This window comes from Gavia stellata, chromosome Z (genome assembly GCF_030936135.1).
Source record: "Gavia stellata isolate bGavSte3 chromosome Z, bGavSte3.hap2, whole genome shotgun sequence".
In the NCBI taxonomy this organism is placed as follows: Eukaryota; Metazoa; Chordata; class Aves; order Gaviiformes; family Gaviidae; genus Gavia; species Gavia stellata.
Genome location: NC_082637.1, coordinates 69,683,465 through 69,703,523, shown reverse-complemented (window position 1 = coordinate 69,703,523; position 20,059 = coordinate 69,683,465). Strand labels below are relative to the sequence as shown.

Below are 20,059 nucleotides of genomic sequence, written 5' to 3'. Positions count from 1 at the left end.
TTAAAAATACTTAAGGAGGTAAAATCAAGAGCAACAAAACTGCCTGCTATAATCACGGGAAGAGGAATCATCAGTGGACACCTTTTTTTGTAATGGTTTTATATGTGCAAAAAGGCCACTATCATAATTATTAGGCTAAAAATGTAATGGAGCCTTTATATGTTACTAACCTAGTGAAAAGAACAAACAAAACACAGTGATCACCAAGTTAATGAGGAGTATTATAAATATTTGATAGCAGGTGTAAAATATGCATATAATATTACATATATACATTCAACAATACTTTTATAAGAATGTGTATGAAAGAAGTGAGAAAAGTTGGGGGAAACAAACACTTAGCAATGTTCGTGATGTTTTGCAGAGCTGCTTTTGTCTTAACTGTTGATGTTAAAAATAGTAGGAATAACTATGATCCTTGTTTGTACATTCAAGTTGTGTTTTTTTATCTCCTGACTTTTTCTCTAGTACTTTCTGTCAAGAAGGTAGTTGGTGTGTGTCACAGTCATGCTGCACAGAAATACATGATGAAATCAGACACAGGTATTAAATAGCAGTATTTAGTACATAGTACTAATGTCGCACCAATCATTAACTAGTAGTAATTTAAATGTACAAAATTTTAGTCTCTAAAAAGTAATATAAATTAAATATTATTTAATGTTAAATTATCCTCATCCCTGAATTCTCATTTTTAGTATGTTTTATCTAGCCCAAAAGAAACATTTAAACTTCTACTGGAAAGATACAACCTACCTAGCTGTGAATAGAGGGTTCTCTCTTTTCAAGCTGCCTAATGTATCAGATCTTACCCTTTTAACTTAAATATATGCAATTGTTTTGACTAAAACTAATAACCTCTGTTATGCCTTTTAAAAAACTAAATGCAATTCCATAGGGCTTTCAATAATTTTCCTTTAAAACTTTAAAATAATTTGGAGAACTTGCTTTTTCTTTAGGCATTTCAGAATTGCTTTGTTTTTCAAGTACAGATGATATTTTTGACAGAGTTTGCAGCACTTTCTTGTATTAGACATATATACTCTTTACCTTAGTATACAGGCCTGTTTTATGAGTCTGAAGCCCAAGTATCTACATTTGCAGCTTATATTTGCTTCTCTAAAAGGGCAAGTCTTGGCTCTAAAATTCTAGGTCTCAGTATTAAAATATGAATTATAGCTATAAAGCTTACCTATATAATTTTTTTTTCACTCATAGCCCAGGAAACAAAATGATTATTTGTTCAGTGCTATCTGATTATGTTGTATACAGCAATAGCAGATGAGATTTATGGTAAAATGTTAATGCATATACCAAAGGTTTGTTGTACATAACATCTTTTCTTCTTGCCAGCCATGTTCTGTTGAATAGTAGGACTGCATTTTATTTGAAATAAAGCAAACCAAGATGACCGCCACAGGATAGAAGCAGAAGCAGGCACTTGATCTCTCTTCCTAGTGCTTCTCTGTGCATCCTGCCAGCAGCACTGGAAAAATTGCACTCTTTACATCTGAGGACCACTTCAACATAATAGGTGCAAAACATTTCATTCCTGCTGCCACAAGTACTGCAATTATCAGAAAGGGATTGGGAATTACAAGGACAGGATGTGAGGACTCTTCAAAGTGGATTAGTAATGTGGGTGGCAATCAAAGAAATGATTTAGTACTTGAGGGATTGCGTAATTAACCTGAGCAGAAGTTGTGCTGCTTGCCTATTATATACTTAAAAAAAAAAAAGAGAGAGGAAGAAGTATTCATGTCTTATAAATTCCAGAAGACAATGTGAAAGGAAGGTCCAGCAAACATAGAAAACTGCTCTTTTTCTTTTCTCTCCATGAGATTTGGCTCAGATTTTCCGTGTATTATCATAGTCACTACAGAAGTAATTATTAATATACATAACTTTTAACATAACTTTAGCTTTTTTATCTACATGCTACTGAAAGAAATTTTTCAACTGAAGATGCTTCGCAGGGAAGCTGAAAACCAGAACAAAGCTTCAAAGGCTAAGTATCAACAAATTCATTTCAAGGAGTGAATAATCTTGACTTTATCTTTGGCTGGAAATTTGGAGTAGCTGTGCTGAATCTTGACTGCAGTTCACTACCCTGCGTGACCAAGGCAGGGGTTTGCTCCTTAACCCGCAATCCACTGTGTTTTGCAAATCTGTTTGGAAATGGTTTTCTACTCTTTGCATCAATGTAGTCTACTGCTGCAGTTTCCTGCTGTAATGCAACTATTCATTTACTGAGGTAAACAGACCTCTTGAATTTCACCTTCAGCCTTCAATTAATACTTCCGTGCACCTCTCTTGCATTAAAAATAGCAAAAGTAACTACACCCAAGGAAAACCTGTGCAGAGGCATCTGAACTGAATACACTGGAGAGGGACTGGACCACAAGCAGTAAAAATACGATGTCGTGGTACTGGGTACACCACCACATACCATGTGAGATGGCCAAATTCTCTTTCAACAGTTCAGTAGTGCTGGAAGTTTAAGTACATTACAGGCATAACAGGTCCAGCTTCTTTGCAGATTGTGCAAAAACAAAGAAAAACTTTCTGTTTTCTTATGTTATAACCTACCTGATATTTAACTAGAAATAGAATCGGAACAGCAGGTAATACTGCCAAAAACATGAGCTAATGATCTTATAAGGACAAAAATGTATTAGTCATTGCTTGAAAAAACATCCACAGTATTGTGTTTTGGCACACTCTGAAACAATTACCTCCTCCAAAAGTGCTGGAAGTATCCAAGCTACAGATTTCCTGATTTTTTTTTTCTGTTAGGGCAATTAATAATAGAAATACTAGATTTGAAATGGAAGACTTCCTAAATGTTAAAGACACCTTAAAGATGTTAGATAAGCATTTTTAAGGCTTAGCAAATAGAGTGTGTATCGCATTGCAAATATGAGCTGTAGACTCTGCTCCTTCACCCTTGCTCCCCATGCATCCTTGATTTATGATATTTGTTAGGTTTTTTTGACTGGAAGGCAGATAGAAGGCTTTTTTCAAGCTCTCAAATAAGTGATTTGGATTAAATTCAGCTTTAACTATAAAGTAAGTGAACATCTTCGTAAACGTGTAACATTAGATTACATTATTTACTTTGAATTTTTTTAAATAGCTGTCTTGGCAATGTTCATACTATGTCAATGTGAATGCTGTAATTATTGCTAAATAATTTAATTATATAATTTATTAAAAAAAATCCTTAGCTACAATTTGCTCTTATTCACTGTTTAAAATACGTATAAATTGTACTAATGACTTGAAGGGATGTATCTGCCTAAGGGAACAAAAGTTTTGACTAGATTATATTGTTATTAGCTTTCTTCAGATAATTAGGATATTGAATCAAAAATTTGGTTCTGGTCAAAGTCATGGAGAGCTGAGACTCAATAAACTTTTACAGCATTTTGAAATGTGTAATGTATATAGAACAAAAGATGAGATAAAACTCCTTATTTTTATATTCCCCTTGTGCACATGTAGCGTTTTATTTAAAGGAATCTGAAAAAAATGTTATCCATAAATATTAAGATAGAATATTCTGTGACTTTTAATTAAATTCCTTAAAAATGTTTTGATGCAGTGTGAGCAGAAGTCATGTAACTTGGAGCCACTAATAATTAAAAGGCAACCAAGTATTCATTTCAAACCTACATGATTCATAGCATTTACTCTCTCCAGTAGGAGGGTTTGGCTGTTTCATGACTATTATTTATTAGTAGTGTAAGCTCACCATGGGCTATCTCCTGTTATGTATTCTGCCCAGTACATCCAGATGGAAAAAGTCTAACTGGGTGCCAGGAAGCCTTCAGTAGGGTCAATATTACAACATCTTTTTCTCTCATTCTTGGAACAATGTCTACAGCAAGTTACTTCCAGATGTGGCCAGCAGCTCACCAGGAGAGCAAGGAGGAGAAGGCAGTTTACCCATTTTAAGACCTCTCAGCTGAAGGAGTTACACAACTTTTTAATAATGAGCATCATTATTGATAACTTTATTTTTATCCAGGCAGATAGTTCAACCTATTACATAAACAGAAGCTTTCTTTCGATGAAACCATATCAACAGAAACAGTACTGCAGTTATATCTGAAATAAAATACTACTGCTTTAGTATTTTTTCACCATAAAAAGCAGACGTTGCTGTCACTTCATCTAAAATTTGCTTGAACTTTGGATTTGTTCAAACTTTTAATTAGAATGAAACTTAATGGATTGTGCAATTTTGGGTCATGTTTTGAAGGCAAAAAGGACTGGTTTGAAATGTGTCTACAAAGCTAAATCCTCCAGTTCTGTTGAGCTCTGTTGAAACCGTATTCTAGTAAGTGTCCAACAGACTCAGAGTTAGTATTTCCAGATTAATGTAAATTCATTGCAGATTTCATTTGGGCTTAAATGTGGTGTTGGAGCTGTAACAGAAACGGTGCTGAAACATTAAAATATGGAGGACCTCTAGACTCAGTGTAGTATTTCACTAATAAAATCCTTTCAATCAAAAAATCCACCAGCCCAACATGTGGTCTCCCAAAAGATATATTGGCTGTTCTTGGGGAACCTCTTTTTGTTTTTAGAACAAAAGGATGTTAAACATTTATTTCTGGAGTCACTGTATACTGTCAGAGGAAAAGGACGCATGCTGATTAATATGCTGCCTAGTCAGGTGGTTTATTTAAAATCAGAGCAGTATAACTAGTGCTTAAGACTGGAGTTAACACAAAAGAATTGCAATAGAGTTGTTTACCAACTTCTCAGAAAATTCTTTTGGGTGTGCTAAATATTTTAAATTCTATTTCAGAGCTATAATGTTATAAGGTTTGGGTTTTTTTCACAATAGATGTTATTAATGTATCTCAAGCGTGTACCTAGGAAACTATTTCTGTGATTAGTGGAACATTTTTTTCTAATCCTACAGGGGAACTTTCAATCTCCATGGTGAACGTTAATAGTTTGGGGATGCGTATACTTTATGGAACTTCTACCTGCTGTTCACATTAATAGTTAAGAGCTTAGACAAATATTTAGCATTCATTTAAATTGATCTGATGTATGATTAGGCAAATCACCATATTTGTAGTCATTATGAACCGATGTTTATAGCAATGGTTATTATGTAGGGACTAAAATCTCCAACATTTTATGGTACTCCATTTTCATCTGTTTTACAACACTTTTATTTAGAATACACTAGAAATAATGAGACATTAGTCAGCATGCAGTCATTTTCAATTTTGTTACCTGTTTTGAGAGAGAAAAGCAGTAGTAAGCTGCAGCTTCTAAAATGTTGATTTAGAAAGATACAATTGATTCAGACGACACACCGAAGTCTTACAGCTCTGGTATTCTCTGCCCTTTTTATATTAAACAAAAGAATTCCACTCTCAGAGAGTATTACTGAAACACGTACACAAGGGTTCCACATTAATTCTCTTAAGTTTTTTACAGGGAAGCCTTTTTACTTGTATTTACGTATGCATTTAAGAACTGAATGCCGATTAGCAATTTTCTTTTACATTTCCTGATTTGTGCCAATGAATTAAAAAATTATGTATACAGAAATAGTTGATCAAGTGCATATTCACCATGTCCAGCTTCATCCTTTTCAGTGTTTTTTCTTTTCTTATCTAATAGCATAAAAAGAGGTCTGCAATCTTTGTGTTTCCAAAAATGTAATTTATAATTCCATAAATTTAGGAGAAACTGTATGAAAACCAAATAATAAGGTAGTTGTACGCTCGCCTTATAATAGTCTTATATCAGAAATTCGATAAAAAGTAGATTTCCATGTCCCTGAAAAGAAAATGAGAATTGTTCCATTACTTTCATGAGCTTAAATAATCACACAGGCTATATGTACATTGTCAAAACTAACCTTGAAGAGTACAAAAAAAAAAACAAACAAAAAAACCTGACATCAGTATAACAGTAAAGGGAAAATTGCTGATATTCCATTAAGTTGCAGTTTTCTTTTTGAGTCATATGAAATTTTTATATTTTATTATGTAGTCCTCATTCATTTCTCCAGTACTTAAAAGCCCTTTTTTCTAGTTGTGAGTCTTTTGTCAATGTTCAGAACAAACTGTGCCAGATTCACTTGCTGCTCTTGGAATCTGTTCTTGAGCAACTCTCAGTTAACACTGCTGCCCATAGAGATAGGCGTCCTACATGTTATTTCAAATATGTGAATTGATTCACTATGCTTACACACTATTGGTGACCGCATCATTATGGGCAAGAGAGGGGAGCAAAGGAAAGGCATGGCTGATAACTCAAGGGTGAGATTTCTTTTTTAGTGTTGAGTCTTAGTTGCAGTTTGTCTTTCAGTCAGGGTAGTGAGCTACGTGTGCAATTACTGCACTCCCTTACCAGAGTTAAGACAAGTGTCATCTCTCTGTGTCTCTAGATGTGACATAAAAATAGATTTAATCCCCTTTACTTTTGTGAAATTAATTACTTTCCTATGTTGCCAAATGTGAAAGAATGTATTTCACTGGAAGTGTGAAATTCTGTTACCATTCATAAGGAATGCTGACTTATTTCAGTTAATATTTTAGAACAGCTATTTTTTTGTTACAAATATTCTTTGAACTTGCTTTTCCAGAAAGGGATTTTTTGTTTGATTGTTTATTTTTTACTTAATTTTCTCAGGGTTTCCATTTGTTGATCATAATTTTATCAGAGTTCTTTTGTGTGTGACAGGAACTATAATTGTACTATTCTTCATGCTATGAATACCTGCCACATACCTGCCTTTCTCTCTCTCTCTCTCTCTCTCTCTCTCTGATCTTCCAAGCAGCTTCCCTAGCAAACCTCATCCAAAAGGGTACACAGAGGAATTACCATGGCTATGTTAAATTCTTAACGGGGAACACAGAGAGCAGCTTACTGCCTTTTCTATTTCTTTTTTTATTCCTTCATGGAAAAGAAGCCTTTTTCTTTTAAGATTTTGGATATGGGCTTCCCAGTTTTCTTTCCCTGAATTGCTAAGTCAGGATGATGATACTGAGCTTTCATGGCCTTGTTAGATTCCCAAGAGTCCAGCATATTCTTAAATTTCCATTTATACGTTTACATCCAGCCTAACTTCGTGTTCAGTCTACTTCCAAATGTCAGAGTACGGTTTAGTAAAGCCTGTCATTGAAAACTATGTATTTCTGAATTCGTAGAATCATAGAATTGTTTAGGTTGGAAAAGACCTTTAAGATCATCAAGTCCAACCATAAACCTAACCCTGCTAAGTTCACCACTAAACCATGTCCCTAAGCGCCTCACCCGCATACAGAGGGTAAGGTTGAATCACTAACTGTATAATGTACACGAAAAGGTGATACTAGTTTGCTGAAGTTACTAGCGTGTTCTTTAGCAAAAACCTTCTGGAGGCAACAACAACTGCATGTGGGGTTTTTTATGTTATTTGTTGAGTTGGGATGTGTGTTAAGTTTGCTAGGATGGTTGTTGATCTTTCAGGTATGCTAACACTGACAGGTATCACGCTAACCTTGCCCTTTGCTGATGCTGCAGGGTGGCTGACTGAGTTGTCTGAGATGCTACTGTAAGAGTCATTTGCTGAAAGCTGAAATTTTAATCTGCCTGGAAGTGTAAATTAGCGCAAATACCAGATTGATCCCTAGTGCTATGCTAGAAAATTTTAGCATAAACAGACATGATTATTTGTTAATATAGTTTCAGATACAAAGATGCTGCTGGATACACTGTAAAGCTTTTATTATAACTTACTGTTTGTGCAGGATTGCTGGTGTAGCCAGCTAGTTGAGTCTTTGTTTCCTTGTGTAAGTTATTACTCTTTGTTCTACAGACAATTATCATGCATTTGATTTAAAAAAACAAAAAACAAATTCCAACACTGAGAGGGCTTGCATAACTGTGGTTTTGCAAAACCGCTACAGCTTAAGTATTATGCAAGTCCCTGAAGCACTTTGTCTATAAAAGCTTCTGTGCTTTTTCTCAAGCAGAAAGAGGAGCAGGTGGCACATCTGCATAATAAAGGTGGGAAACTGCAGGATATTGTAGATGCTAAAAACTTACATGGGTTCAAGCAGAAATAGGCATGTTCATGGTAGATAAATGTCAAGATCCACTTAATGCAAAATCTGTTAAGAAGTCCTGGAGTTAGAAATTGTTTGAGACTAGGATAAGATTCTACAGAAACATTTCTGTATGACTTTCCTATTACTGTGTTCTTGCCTGGGCACCTGCTTTTTGTAATTTTTCACAATATTGTACTAAGCAGACCAGTTGTCTCTCCTAGTACAGCTCTTCTTTTGGTTTCTATTGCCATTTTTTGGCTTAAACAACTTTATAAACAGGGTTCTAGTCTAAATTTGGTTCCATTTGTCCTTGACCTGGAAGCTGTATTCACTGGGGATGTGTCAGGGGGCAGTGTAGAGAAGTTAGCTGCGGCAAATGCAAAAGATACGGCTGTGGATGACTGAAGCTGGAATATAAGCACCTGAGAACAGGGTCTTACTCTGATGTTATGCAACTTAAACTCTAGAGTGAAATACTGGCTCTCTCACGGTTAATAGGGACCTCCCTTTTGTTTGTTGATAGCTCTGTGGTGGTTCAGGATTTACGGGAAAGACTTGGTGGGGAAAAAGCTTAATTGTGTCCTTAGTTATATTGAACATTCATTTTTGTCAACAAAGGACTAGTAACTCCACAGGAAATAATGAGCTAAGATGATGGGAAGGTAAACAGTTTGACAGCTTGTCTTAAAGCTTCCTGTAGTAATTACAGCAAGCAAACAATTTCTTGTAGGATTAGAGATGCAATCATAAAATATTAGAGCTACTGACATAGCATGTTTGCCCGTTCCTTACTTAAAAGCAAGAGTAGCTTCACTGTGATAGAGCCAATTGCTGTTTTATTGTTAATTACATGTTTCTTCTTCTAGCTTGTCATGTAGCTAATTTTTGCACATACAGTGCAAAATTTATCCATGTTAAACTTTGCAAGTTTTTGGAATTGCTTCAAAAATAATGAAATTAAGACTTGTTGATTGCACTTATTTGTAATTATTATCTTTATTCCTTTCCCCAGTAATATTTTTAGTTCAAAGTAAGAAAGCAAAAACTTTTGCTAGTCTTATTACCTGACTTGATTTCTGTTTATTTAAAATCAAGATCAGTATCTGTCTGTAACTGTCCATTTTCTAGAAAACTTCCAGCAAACTGTTAAATCAAATCTCATAGCTGCACACTGCTGTGGTGTAGTACTAAACAGTAATATATGGGTTATAACTATTCCATCTCAGAAGTAATATCTCAGCTAAGTACCATTTCCATTTTGCTTATGCAGCTTTTTTGAGAGGTACTGTACAGAAGCAAGTAATTTTTAAAAAGTCTGTACAGAAGCAAGTAATTTTAAAAAAGAAATCTTACTCATAAACCCGTGTGAAGCTTCGAGGAACATATGAAACAGTGAAAATGGCTGGACATCTTAGGAGAAATTGTAATTTTGAAGTTCTGTGAACTTAAAAGTTTATGAATCTTTAAGAGTATATTACTTTTCTTTCTGAAAAGCAATTTGCTGCTTTATTCAAGAACTGGAAAAAAAGTACAATTGTGGTGGATTGAGTGCAGTTAGTGGTTTATATATTCACTGAACATCAGTACCTTATTGTCTTGTTTCCTGCTGCCTTTAAACAGGAGGAAAATCAAGCCCGGTGAAACATTTATTATAAGGAGGTAATAAAACTCTCAATAGGTTACATATGCATTTGTGGATGTGCATCACATAATCACAAAAGAGAAGCACTGAAAAAGTGTTTCTGACTAATTGTAGATACTCTTTGCAGAAAAGTTTAGGGATACAATTAAGAAGTAAAATAAACTGTTACTTTCTGTGTCATGTTTTAGTCTTATTATTGCCAAGTTCGATTCTTATAATGAGGTCCTGGTATCCAGTAAGAAATACAGAGTTTTGAGTATTGGTCTAATCAAGTTAGGATATTCACCCACAAAAGTGCCTTAGCAGAGAACGTAAAAAACAAACAAAACTTTTAAGTGCAACTCAAACAATTGAAATACTAGGCCAGCATAGGCTGATTTTGATAATCACAAGATGTTTTCTTGGACAAGATTCTCAGTTTAATCAGGGACTGCAGTTTGACCTCAGTGGAAAAGCAATGCTTTATGCTAGCTCTATATTTTTAAGAAATTTAATATAAAAATTTGATAACATTGAGGGATGGGGTTAATTGTAGGGTATCTTTGCATTGCAAATGGTTTGCAACTTCAATGTCTTCCTTTATTTTTCAAAATTTTTTTCTTTTTTATTGGGGGTGGGTAATATTTATGTCCTTTTGACCTCCTTACTTTGACAGTACCAATTCATTCTCCATGCACTGGTGGCTGCAGCACAGAATTTTTATGAGTCTAAATGCACATTGGCAAGGTTTTTTTTCAGTAGTACATAACTCTATCTTACCTCTGTCTACAGCAAGGAGCTTTACATTATCTCTCACAGTTTAATATGCTGTGCTCTCCAGAGGCAACAGGGTGGGAAGTTGTCTCCAAATAGTAATCTTTAGTCTCAGTTTACTTATGGTTCTATCTTACAAATGTCACAAAAATCGTATTCATGTTTAGTCTTAGTGAAGTGGGAATAAAAACTCATGTAATGTTACTATAGATCTTACATATTGTATAAATTTAAAAGTTATGTGTATAAACTTCTGTGTGCAGTCTTCCTCACAAATGCTGCTAGAACTTTCGCCATTAGCTCAAATGTTTTGTTAGCTTCTTGTGAGATGTGCTCTTAGATGGCTGCCTTTTCTTTTCTAGCTTTCTTTACGCTATTCTTTTGCTCTCAGGAATCATGTTTACAATATTCATCCACTGATTAATTTTGGCTTCTTCAACTTCTGTGCTGTATTGCTCAGGTATATCCAGAGTGCAGTCACTGTTTTATTTTGCACTCCCATCTTAAAATCTAGTGATCTTGCCTCATTGCCTGCTCTTAGTAACTACTATCTGGCAAGTTGTCAACATGAAGCAAACCTTGATTACTTCATGTTTGGTTTTCTTCTTTCTGATGGCTGTTTGTCAGCTCTTGCACAGGTACTTTATCTCATTTGTGTCCTTTCTGGAGTGTGGAGTTTTCACTTCCACATGTCCTCTTTGATGAGCTTCTAATAATTTTTTTGTTGTTGTTTTCATTTGTACTTCTTTGGTGGATACTATTCATAGCATTTATTTAGCAGAAAATTAACATTAAAATTGTCTAACAAAATTAAGCACAAATTTCAGATTTAACCAGATCTATAATTTTCCTTTTGACTTCATTTTATTCTCATTCTTTAGTTTTCTGTGTCTAATCCAAACCTGAAAGCTTTTGAAACAGAGATATGTGTGATTTTGCTTGTCTGTAAAACACCTCAAGCACCTATGGCATTCTCCAAAGATTTGGATTTTGCTGGTATGAGGAAAGTACCCCTGATTACATCCTACCATCTTTTCAATTATATATTGCAATACTCTTTTAATACTGAAGTTATTATTTTAGATACCTTTTGAAACAGAGACTTCAAAAAAGAAAAGTTTAAAAAATTTATTTAAAAGTATTAAAAGTTAGTGCATTGACAAGCAAGAACTCAACAACAGTAGTACGCATTTGCTTGAGCAAACATCTGTGGTCTTCCTACAGTCATACAACACTGATTTTTTTCCTTGAAGCTGTTCTTGTAGTTAGGTACTCAACAAGGAGGCAGCTTAGAAGGTGAGTTAGTTGGCCCCTCTGTGTTAAATAATTTAGGATCACTGGTGCATTTGAGCGCTTGACTGTTTCCTAATTGGAATGTTCATAATTATTTTTTTTTCCCCAAATCTATCAAAAATCTTGAGTGTCTACATAAAAATTTAAAATAACAAGAAAAAGCGAAAGAATTATGACTCATAACTCTAATTCTAGTTTTGTTGATTTAATTTTTTTTGTATTTGGTAAATTGGTGTTAGCTGGTGTTGGTTTTTAAAATTGCCCCAGCTCTTTTGAGTTTAGGTAGAGATGAGATTTAATTCATGTTAGTTGATTGCTGATTATAAATGGTGATTATAAATTCTTATGTACATGTTTTACAGACACTGTTGTTGATCTTCTGTCTCGTTTAAGCATTACTGGAAAGAAAGGCTTGAGTGTCTACATAAAAAATTAAAAGGACAAGAAAATACAAAATAATTTTCAATCATTAAACTGGAGGTAAAGGATAAACATAATATCTATATTAAATCTACTCTATCCAAACAATAGGTTTTTCTGCTCATTGTGTGGTAAAAATACCCAGTTGTTGTCAAAATAAAAAAAAACAACAACAAAAAAACCCCCTCCTAAAGGTCCACACATATTTGTAAGGATAAAGTGTTGCTATAAGCAGAGATTTGACTTGTTGAACGATTTGGATTTCAGGATAAAATATTTTGTGTCTATACATGTGTTAACAGACTTTGATTAATTTCTTGGGGTCATCTAGAGAAATCTGACTCCATCCCTGTTGGGGACCTAATATTGTTGTCTGGTAACAACCTATAAAGGAGATAGGAATCAGCTGATGTCCTGGTTCATTCAGGAGTGTCACACCAGATCCTACAGTGCTTGAAGCCTCAGGATATCACTGGCAGGGGAGAAATGGGCATCTCTGCAGAGCTCAAATCCAGTTAATGGCTAAGGAGCTCATCAGGCTATAAAAGGATGTCTCCCCCATGCTTGTACATGTGAATCAAGTCCTGTTTTGTTCCAAAACTGAAAAATGGACAGATTCTGCACAACTAGAGCAGCTTTTTTGTTTCTAAATGTTCTCTCTCTTACCTTTATAGGAAGTGCATTGTGAAATGGAGGCTGTTTTTTTCAACACACTTTTTTTCTTTTTTTTTTTTTTTAACTACATCAGTTTCACTGTGTGAGTCATCAGTTCTCTGTTACTTTTTCATCTTACTTGAATTTTTCCTTCTGGGACAAAAAAAGCAGAAGAAAACAACAGTAAACGGAATCACAACTTGTGGTGGGAATGAATCTGGACAGATAAACTGTTGTTATGTCAGAGACATTTTGTGCTGGTTTTATGTTTTACAAATGGGTAGGTGACAAAAAAATTCCAATGTGAACTACACGTTTGCGCAGAGGGCAACAGATAAACTCCGTAGTCATTTAAATTCAAGGACATTTCATAACAGACTTTCCTTTTACTCTTGAGAAAATTTTTGCACTGTTGGACAGATTGAATGGATGCAAATTTTCTCATTAACAGGGTCTGCCATTTTATGACACATGTGTGCTGCATAATTACAGCTATACCCTCACAACACCAGTGTAATATCACCTTTAATGTATCCGTCTCAAAATAATAAACACTAGGTTTTGTTTCTCTAGAATTACATTGCATGGTGTACATTTATTTTGTACAATGTGGAACAGGGATGATCTTTGTTGCACACAAGGCCTAAAGCAAAGAAGCCATCATTTGTAACTGGTTCTGCAGAAAAAAATACAAAGAAATTATTAAAATTTTGTGTGTGTCTTAAAATAACATGAAAATGCATTTTTGTTGTTTTATTGTCTTCTTTATTGTGAATTTGATATTGGAAATTGTGAGTTAATTTTATTAAGGTAAGGAAGTTTTAATATATTATTTGGATAATCTCCATGAGATTTATTCATAGCTAATTGTGCAATAACCACATCAGCATTCTGTGGCTGTCCTTTTCCTCACATGTGTGATATTGGTTTCTAAGGTCCTGTATGATTGTAAGTACCCTTTGAGGGGACTATCATGGTAGAAAATAGAGGAAAAGAAAAATTAGGTTTTGTTGGAATAAGCCAATTGCAAAAGAAACCCATTTTTGTTCTTGGCATTTTAATATAGCTCTTATTAAGCAATGTGAAGCAACCAAATATTATCACTTAGTATTATCTAATACTGTAATATAGGCCAATGCGATGTCACATGTACAAACTATCCATTGCTTCTGTGTTGAGCATCCTTATGGATATCTTTCCTTTCTCTCTTGCCGGCAGCTGTTTATTGGCTCTTTTTTTGTTTCTTTGCTTGCCAAGGAGTTTCTTTGGTTTATGTTGCATCAGTCCATTCAGTAGCTGTTATAGTTTATTAAAAGATTACATATTGGATTCCATGAGAGGATTCAATAATATATTTAGCCATATGTAGGCAGACCCTAATATTTACACAATACATACTAAGCTTGCAGAGGGGTGCTTGAATTTCAGGCTTAGTGCCCAGAACATGACTGTCTTTTCCTTGTTCCTTTAGATTCACTGTTTCATTTTGAGAAGTTCTCTCTGCCTTGGTTTGCATACGTAAAGTAAGGTGATAATGTGAGTTCTTTCTCCTCTAAACTGTGTTTCTTGCTATGAATTTTGCATTGTCTTAGTACAGGTGTGGTTTTTATGCCTTTATTCTGAAATTTCCAAGAGTAGTCATATGCTGTACCCTAGAGGAGATGTTTGGGATCTGACAGTTACCAGAGTTCAGCTGTACCTTTCAACTTCTAGGCTAATATTTTAAATCCTGATTATTTGGGGGAGTTAATGTCTGTCTTTTAAGGGATAATTTTTCTTTATTCTTTGTTGGAGAAAAATCAAAATGCTAAAATAGAAACTGAAACGCAACATGGTATTGGGCTTTGAATAGTAAATAAATGAGTAGTTGTTCTGGTCTTGGAGAGAAAAAGTATTATAAGTTTTTTTCAAATAATGTTTGAAAGCTCTCTTTCTGAATCATAGTTCTCTGTATGTTTGCTGGTTTTAGGAGAAGGAATGCACTGAACTGAATTGTTGCATATGAATTTTTATCAGTTTTATATTACACAACTCTTAGCTTAGTAAGCACAGTGGACGCTGAAGTGCTCTTTCATTCTATGGTGTTTTTGCTTTCATTATTCACTATTTACCACTGGGCACATAAGTGAGTTACTGGTTTGACCAAATAAAGAGTCACTGCTTTCAGAAACCACTTTCACTTTTTTTTTCAGCTAACATATGGCTTATACGCCTCAAAAATAAGTTTACTTTGAAATCAATCATATTAGGATCAAATTATTGAAAGCAGCAAGTAGAAGTGAAAGTCTCAAAGGGGTAAGAAGGATTGATTCAATGGCACAACTGAAGGCATCTAGTTTCATTTCAGATATACTCAGGTGCCCCCTCCAGCTCTCCCTCCAGAACATTACAGATCTCCCATAAGGACCCCAAGCAATGGCACAAGATTTTTATTCATCCACCAAAGTTAGCTAATAACATTTCAGCTACTGATTACTTTATATATATCCTGTGAGGATGTAAAGGATAAAGATCAGTTTTTAAATGTGTGCTTACTTCCTGTGGTGTGTGTTGTAGTTACCTGTAGATTATAACTACAGTTGTTCAACTAGGTACTGAGTCAAATGCAGTTTTCAGGAAGGACTTTTAGTTGTTATATGACAAATTTCTGCTAACTAGTAAAGGCACCATCAGTTGCATGTCCTATAAAAAACTGAGTAGAAAAAGGAGGCTGGAAGACTAGAAGAGATCTTAAATTGTAGAAACTACAAACAGAAATATGGGAGGTAGAGGAAATCTTGGAATGAAAGTGCATGAGTTAATAAATGCTTTTAACTTTGGAAACCAATCTACTTTTCCTCTCTTTTGCAGCAAATGCTATTTCAGGATTGCTTCAGAGGATCTCAGTTTTTAAGGAAAATATTCCTAAAGGGAGATAATGCAGTCTAATACAAGAAGGCAGTTGCTTCTCAGTACCTTATTTATGTTAAAAAATTGTCAGGAAAGGCTGTACCAAACTCATGGTTGTAGGTGTGTGATAGCACCTATACAGAGATGCATATTTAAATCTAGACTGTGTGAAAGGTCAGAGCTAAAAGATACTCTGCAGATTTCGATTCAGAAGCTGTCATGTAGAAGCTAAAATTAAATAATTCAGTCTCCTCCTGCACTGTAAGGCAAAGCATAGTATTGAAGGATTAGAGTTCACTTACAATGATATTGCCAAGTAAACCCTAGAGGGAAAGAAACGGAATTTCATTCCAGAGTGTTTCAAGTTATATTTCTTTTGTATTCAGGTGATGAGCTAGCAAACTAGCAAATAATAATAATAATAATAATAATAATAATAATAATAATAATAATAATAATAATAATAATAATAATAATAATAATAATAATTTTATTATTATTATTACTACTATATTACATTGGCAAGAAAAAAGAAATAATGGTCAAAAAAAATTGGATGTTTCAGTTCTGGGAAGGACAAACATGATAGTGGAGAGTGCTTTTGTTTTTCTGTGCCTTCACTGGGGCAAGCTTTTCTCACCATTTCCACTCTGGCTGTTGTGCAGGTGGTTGACCAGATTGACACGCTGACGTCTGACCTGCAGCTGGAGGATGAGATGACAGATAGTTCCAAAACAGACACGCTCAACAGCAGCTCCAGCAGCACAACAGCTTCCAGCTTGGAGAAAGTCAAGGTGCGGGCCAGCGCACCGCTCATCAAGCCACCTGCGCACCCCTCCGCTATCCTCACTGTGCTGCGGAAGCCAAATCCACCTCCACCTCCACCACGACTGACGCCCGTCAGGTGCGACGAGCCTCCACGGCTGCCTCCTTTGGCCAACCCTGTCAAGACTAACGGTACCCTGCTGCGAAATGGGGGCTTGCCAGTTGGGCCCAGCCGCATCCCAAACGGAGATATATGCTGTATACCGAACAATAATTTGGAGAAAGTTGCAATGCAGCCTCTGATGCACAGACCTGAGAGAGAGCAGTGTCCTCAGTCGGGAGCAAGGGAACGGGTACGATTTAGTGAAAAAGTGCAGTACCACGGCTATTGCCCTGACTGTGATGTTCGGTATAACATTAAAAATAGGGAGGTGCACTTGCACAGTGAGCCTGCTGCCCGTGTTGTGGGAAAGCTGCCACACCAGTGCCCTCCTCTGCCGCCTCCACCACCTCCACTGCCTCCATTTCCTCTGGAAAATGGAGGGTTGGGGATAAGTCCCAGTAATAGCTTTCCTCCTCCAAGACCTGCGACTGTGCCTCCACAAACTGCACCAAAACCCCAGAAGACCATCCTGAGGAAATCAACTACTACAACAGTGTGATGTATGCCACTTGAAACAACTTTTTGTTTTTTCCTATATATAAACATAAATAGGTAATGAGCACTTTCCACTTGAGCAATAAAAAGACCCAATGTATTACTCCCTGAGTCCAGTGAAGTGGCATATCAATCACATGGTAAGTACAAAGAGGAATGCTTGTTGATCTTACCTGTACTTAGCTAAAAACGTCATTATGGCAAAGGATGCTGAAAAAATACTCATGTTTTAGCTCATAGGTTGTAAACATCTATTGCAGTTTCCTATATGTAGCGTGGTTTAAGACAATGTAAAGAAAGTTCAGTCTGAACTGAACTTTGAACACTGAGTGGCATTTTGTGATAGATTTCAGTCTATCTGACATGAGGGAATTAACGATTGCTCCTGGGTTTTGGGAAACTTCCTGTTTCTAGCAAGTACCTTTTAAAATGTCATTTGACGAAGCAAAGTGGAGTACCAGGTAACAGCTTTTGACTGAATTCTAGCAAATGCATTTTTCTCTGCCTGACTGCTTGAGCGAAGGCATTGTGTGTGGAGCGGTGCAATAGGAGGTAATCATCAGACTTTCAGGCAGCTTGATATTTGGTGGGCAAGTAAAGAAATAACTGAAAGGTATGTTGACATGGCTTTGGAAAACTGAATTATCTCGCATTTTGTTTCTCACTTCCTCAATGTGCCACAGCCAAGGTGAAGTACGGAGTTTTCAGGTGAGCAGGGATAGTCCCCGTTCAGTTTGCCCCTATTTCCACTGCTCTATCTACAAAACGGTGGTAATATTTTATCTCACATGCGATGGCGGTTGATTAAAACAGCAAAGTGCAGTCCTGTGTTTTTCACAAAACTTTTGTCTGGTGCAAATCTCTTTTTGAAGGCAAAGAAAATTTTGCCTTAGGCCTTTATGGACATCCACTTAAGTCATGTAAAGAGCTTTGAAGTTGAAAAGCTCTGTGCAATTACGAAGCATAACATGCAAAGCATGATATTTTACATGTTATCACATTTTGACGGTGAACCCAATTAATATTCTTACCAGTTGAAAATAAGTCCTCAGTGTTTTCAATTATTTTATTAAAGAACATTCTTTTATTCTCACAAAGAGAATTGTTGGGACCTAGAGTTAAAAAACATCCAATCAGTGAAGAAAATCTGATAATAAATCAGTTATTTACAAAAGTTGTGTCAAATTAATCTCAAATGGCCCAACAGCAGATGCTATATAAAAGTAATATGCTTTTCTCAGCTGAAATGTAAAACATAACTTTATGGCCAAACAGACAAAACAGATTTTTGATATAAAATTTCCATTTACATGCAGTAATAAGTATTAAACTGAAAACCAATCTTCAAGTAGTTTCCCGTACACAAATTGTAGTACATTTATAGTATTTAAACCAAAATAATAATAATAGTCATAACAGAAATTCTAACGGATAACTACCCTTTGAAAACCTTTTCAGTAAACAAAGTTTGTATTTTGTGCAAATACACATTTAGGGTCTAAAGCATCATGGAAATAAGCAATGAAAATGGCTTAATTTGTAATAAAGGCATTGATTAATAAAAGCTAGCGTATAGATGCTTTGTAAGTAGGGAATACTAGGAGAGTAAAATCCAATAACAACCCTTTTTAAGGACATAAGGTAAGAATCTTCAAAGAGATTGTGGATCTTTTTATCACCTAGTAAAAGTCACCGTTCTTTCTCTCTTGTCTTCTGGAGTTCTTACGCCTTTCATCACATTGTCCATTGTTCATAAAAACAAGAAAAAAATCCGAATCTTCATCCTCCTATTTTGTTATTAAATCAATGTTTTATTTAAAATGTTACGTGAAGTAAGTGAAGTAGACTATAGCTCTTGTAACTTCCTTCAGATAACTTGATTATCGGTTTTGAAGCAGAGTACAGTGTGAATTCTTTAATTACCAGAAGGAGTTGTGTATGCCCTCTGGACCTCCTCAGATGTCTGTTTCCATGTTCTAATTATGGGTTTCTTTTCAGTGATACCATGAACAGTAATTTTACATGTGGAGATAAAACTATGCTATGGTTGCTACATCACTCGTCTGATTTACTCTTAAAGTAGGCATGAATATTGGGCACATATTTTTACAGAGGCAGCATTTCTCATTCCTGGTTTGTAAACACGCTGTGATCCATGCTTTTTCAGAGTGGGTGTGTGTATGTAGAAGCAAAATACTTATCCACTGTTCAAACTAGTAATAATAGTGAAAGCATCAGGTTCAGAGCTGCATAAAGCTCTTTTAAGTGAGGTATGTGCAAAGGCATGCAGTAGAAGAAATAGCTATGATAAACCGTGGTAAGCACAATGTTTAGAATTCTTAATCTGAACAATACTTGTCACCTCTTGAATAACCACATTGTATTTTGTAGGGCAATGTGTGATATATACCACATATATATATGCAATAGTTACATGCTGCAGCCTAGTGTTTCTGAATCTATTACCACAGACCGTGCAGTTCATAACTGAAGCAGCAGTGGCAGTGCTGGTGTTACGGCTCAGCACACTGCAGCACAGTGCATACAAACTGCAGTTCAGCCTCAGCTTTCTTTAGTAGCAGTTACACAATGATGATTTTTAAATGCGAAAAACTAGCAGGGATTTTATCTCACTGGCCTGTTTTGTGATGAAAAGCCCAAGAGAGCAAGTCTCTCCCTCAGTCTTAATTTTGACAGGGTATCTGTAGTAGTCCGTCTTGGAATAGCTCTGGGGAGCATGTTCAAGTTAACTGTCATTACTGATCTTAAATGATTTGACATCTGGCTACCTCATGTTGGTCAAAGAGCTCTCATGTTAGCTGAGACTGAGGCTGCTGGGATGAATGGACTTGACCAGGTATCCTGCTGCAGGAGAGTGGCCCCTGTTCTTGTCAACCTATGCAAGACTGCTGCTGTTCT

General features: G+C 35.6%; 1 protein-coding gene across 1 annotated transcript in view; it reads left to right on the top strand.

The window, feature by feature from the left end:
* The window catches only part of PRR16 (proline rich 16), a 112,160-nt gene extending 95,016 nt beyond the window's left edge, over positions 1-17,144 (top strand). The window contains exon 2 of the mRNA XM_059834268.1: positions 16,383-17,144. Within this exon, the coding sequence (XP_059690251.1) occupies positions 16,383-17,144 (762 nt within the window). The remainder of the gene's footprint in view (positions 1-16,382) is intronic.
* Positions 17,145-20,059: the final 2,915 nt, after the last annotated feature.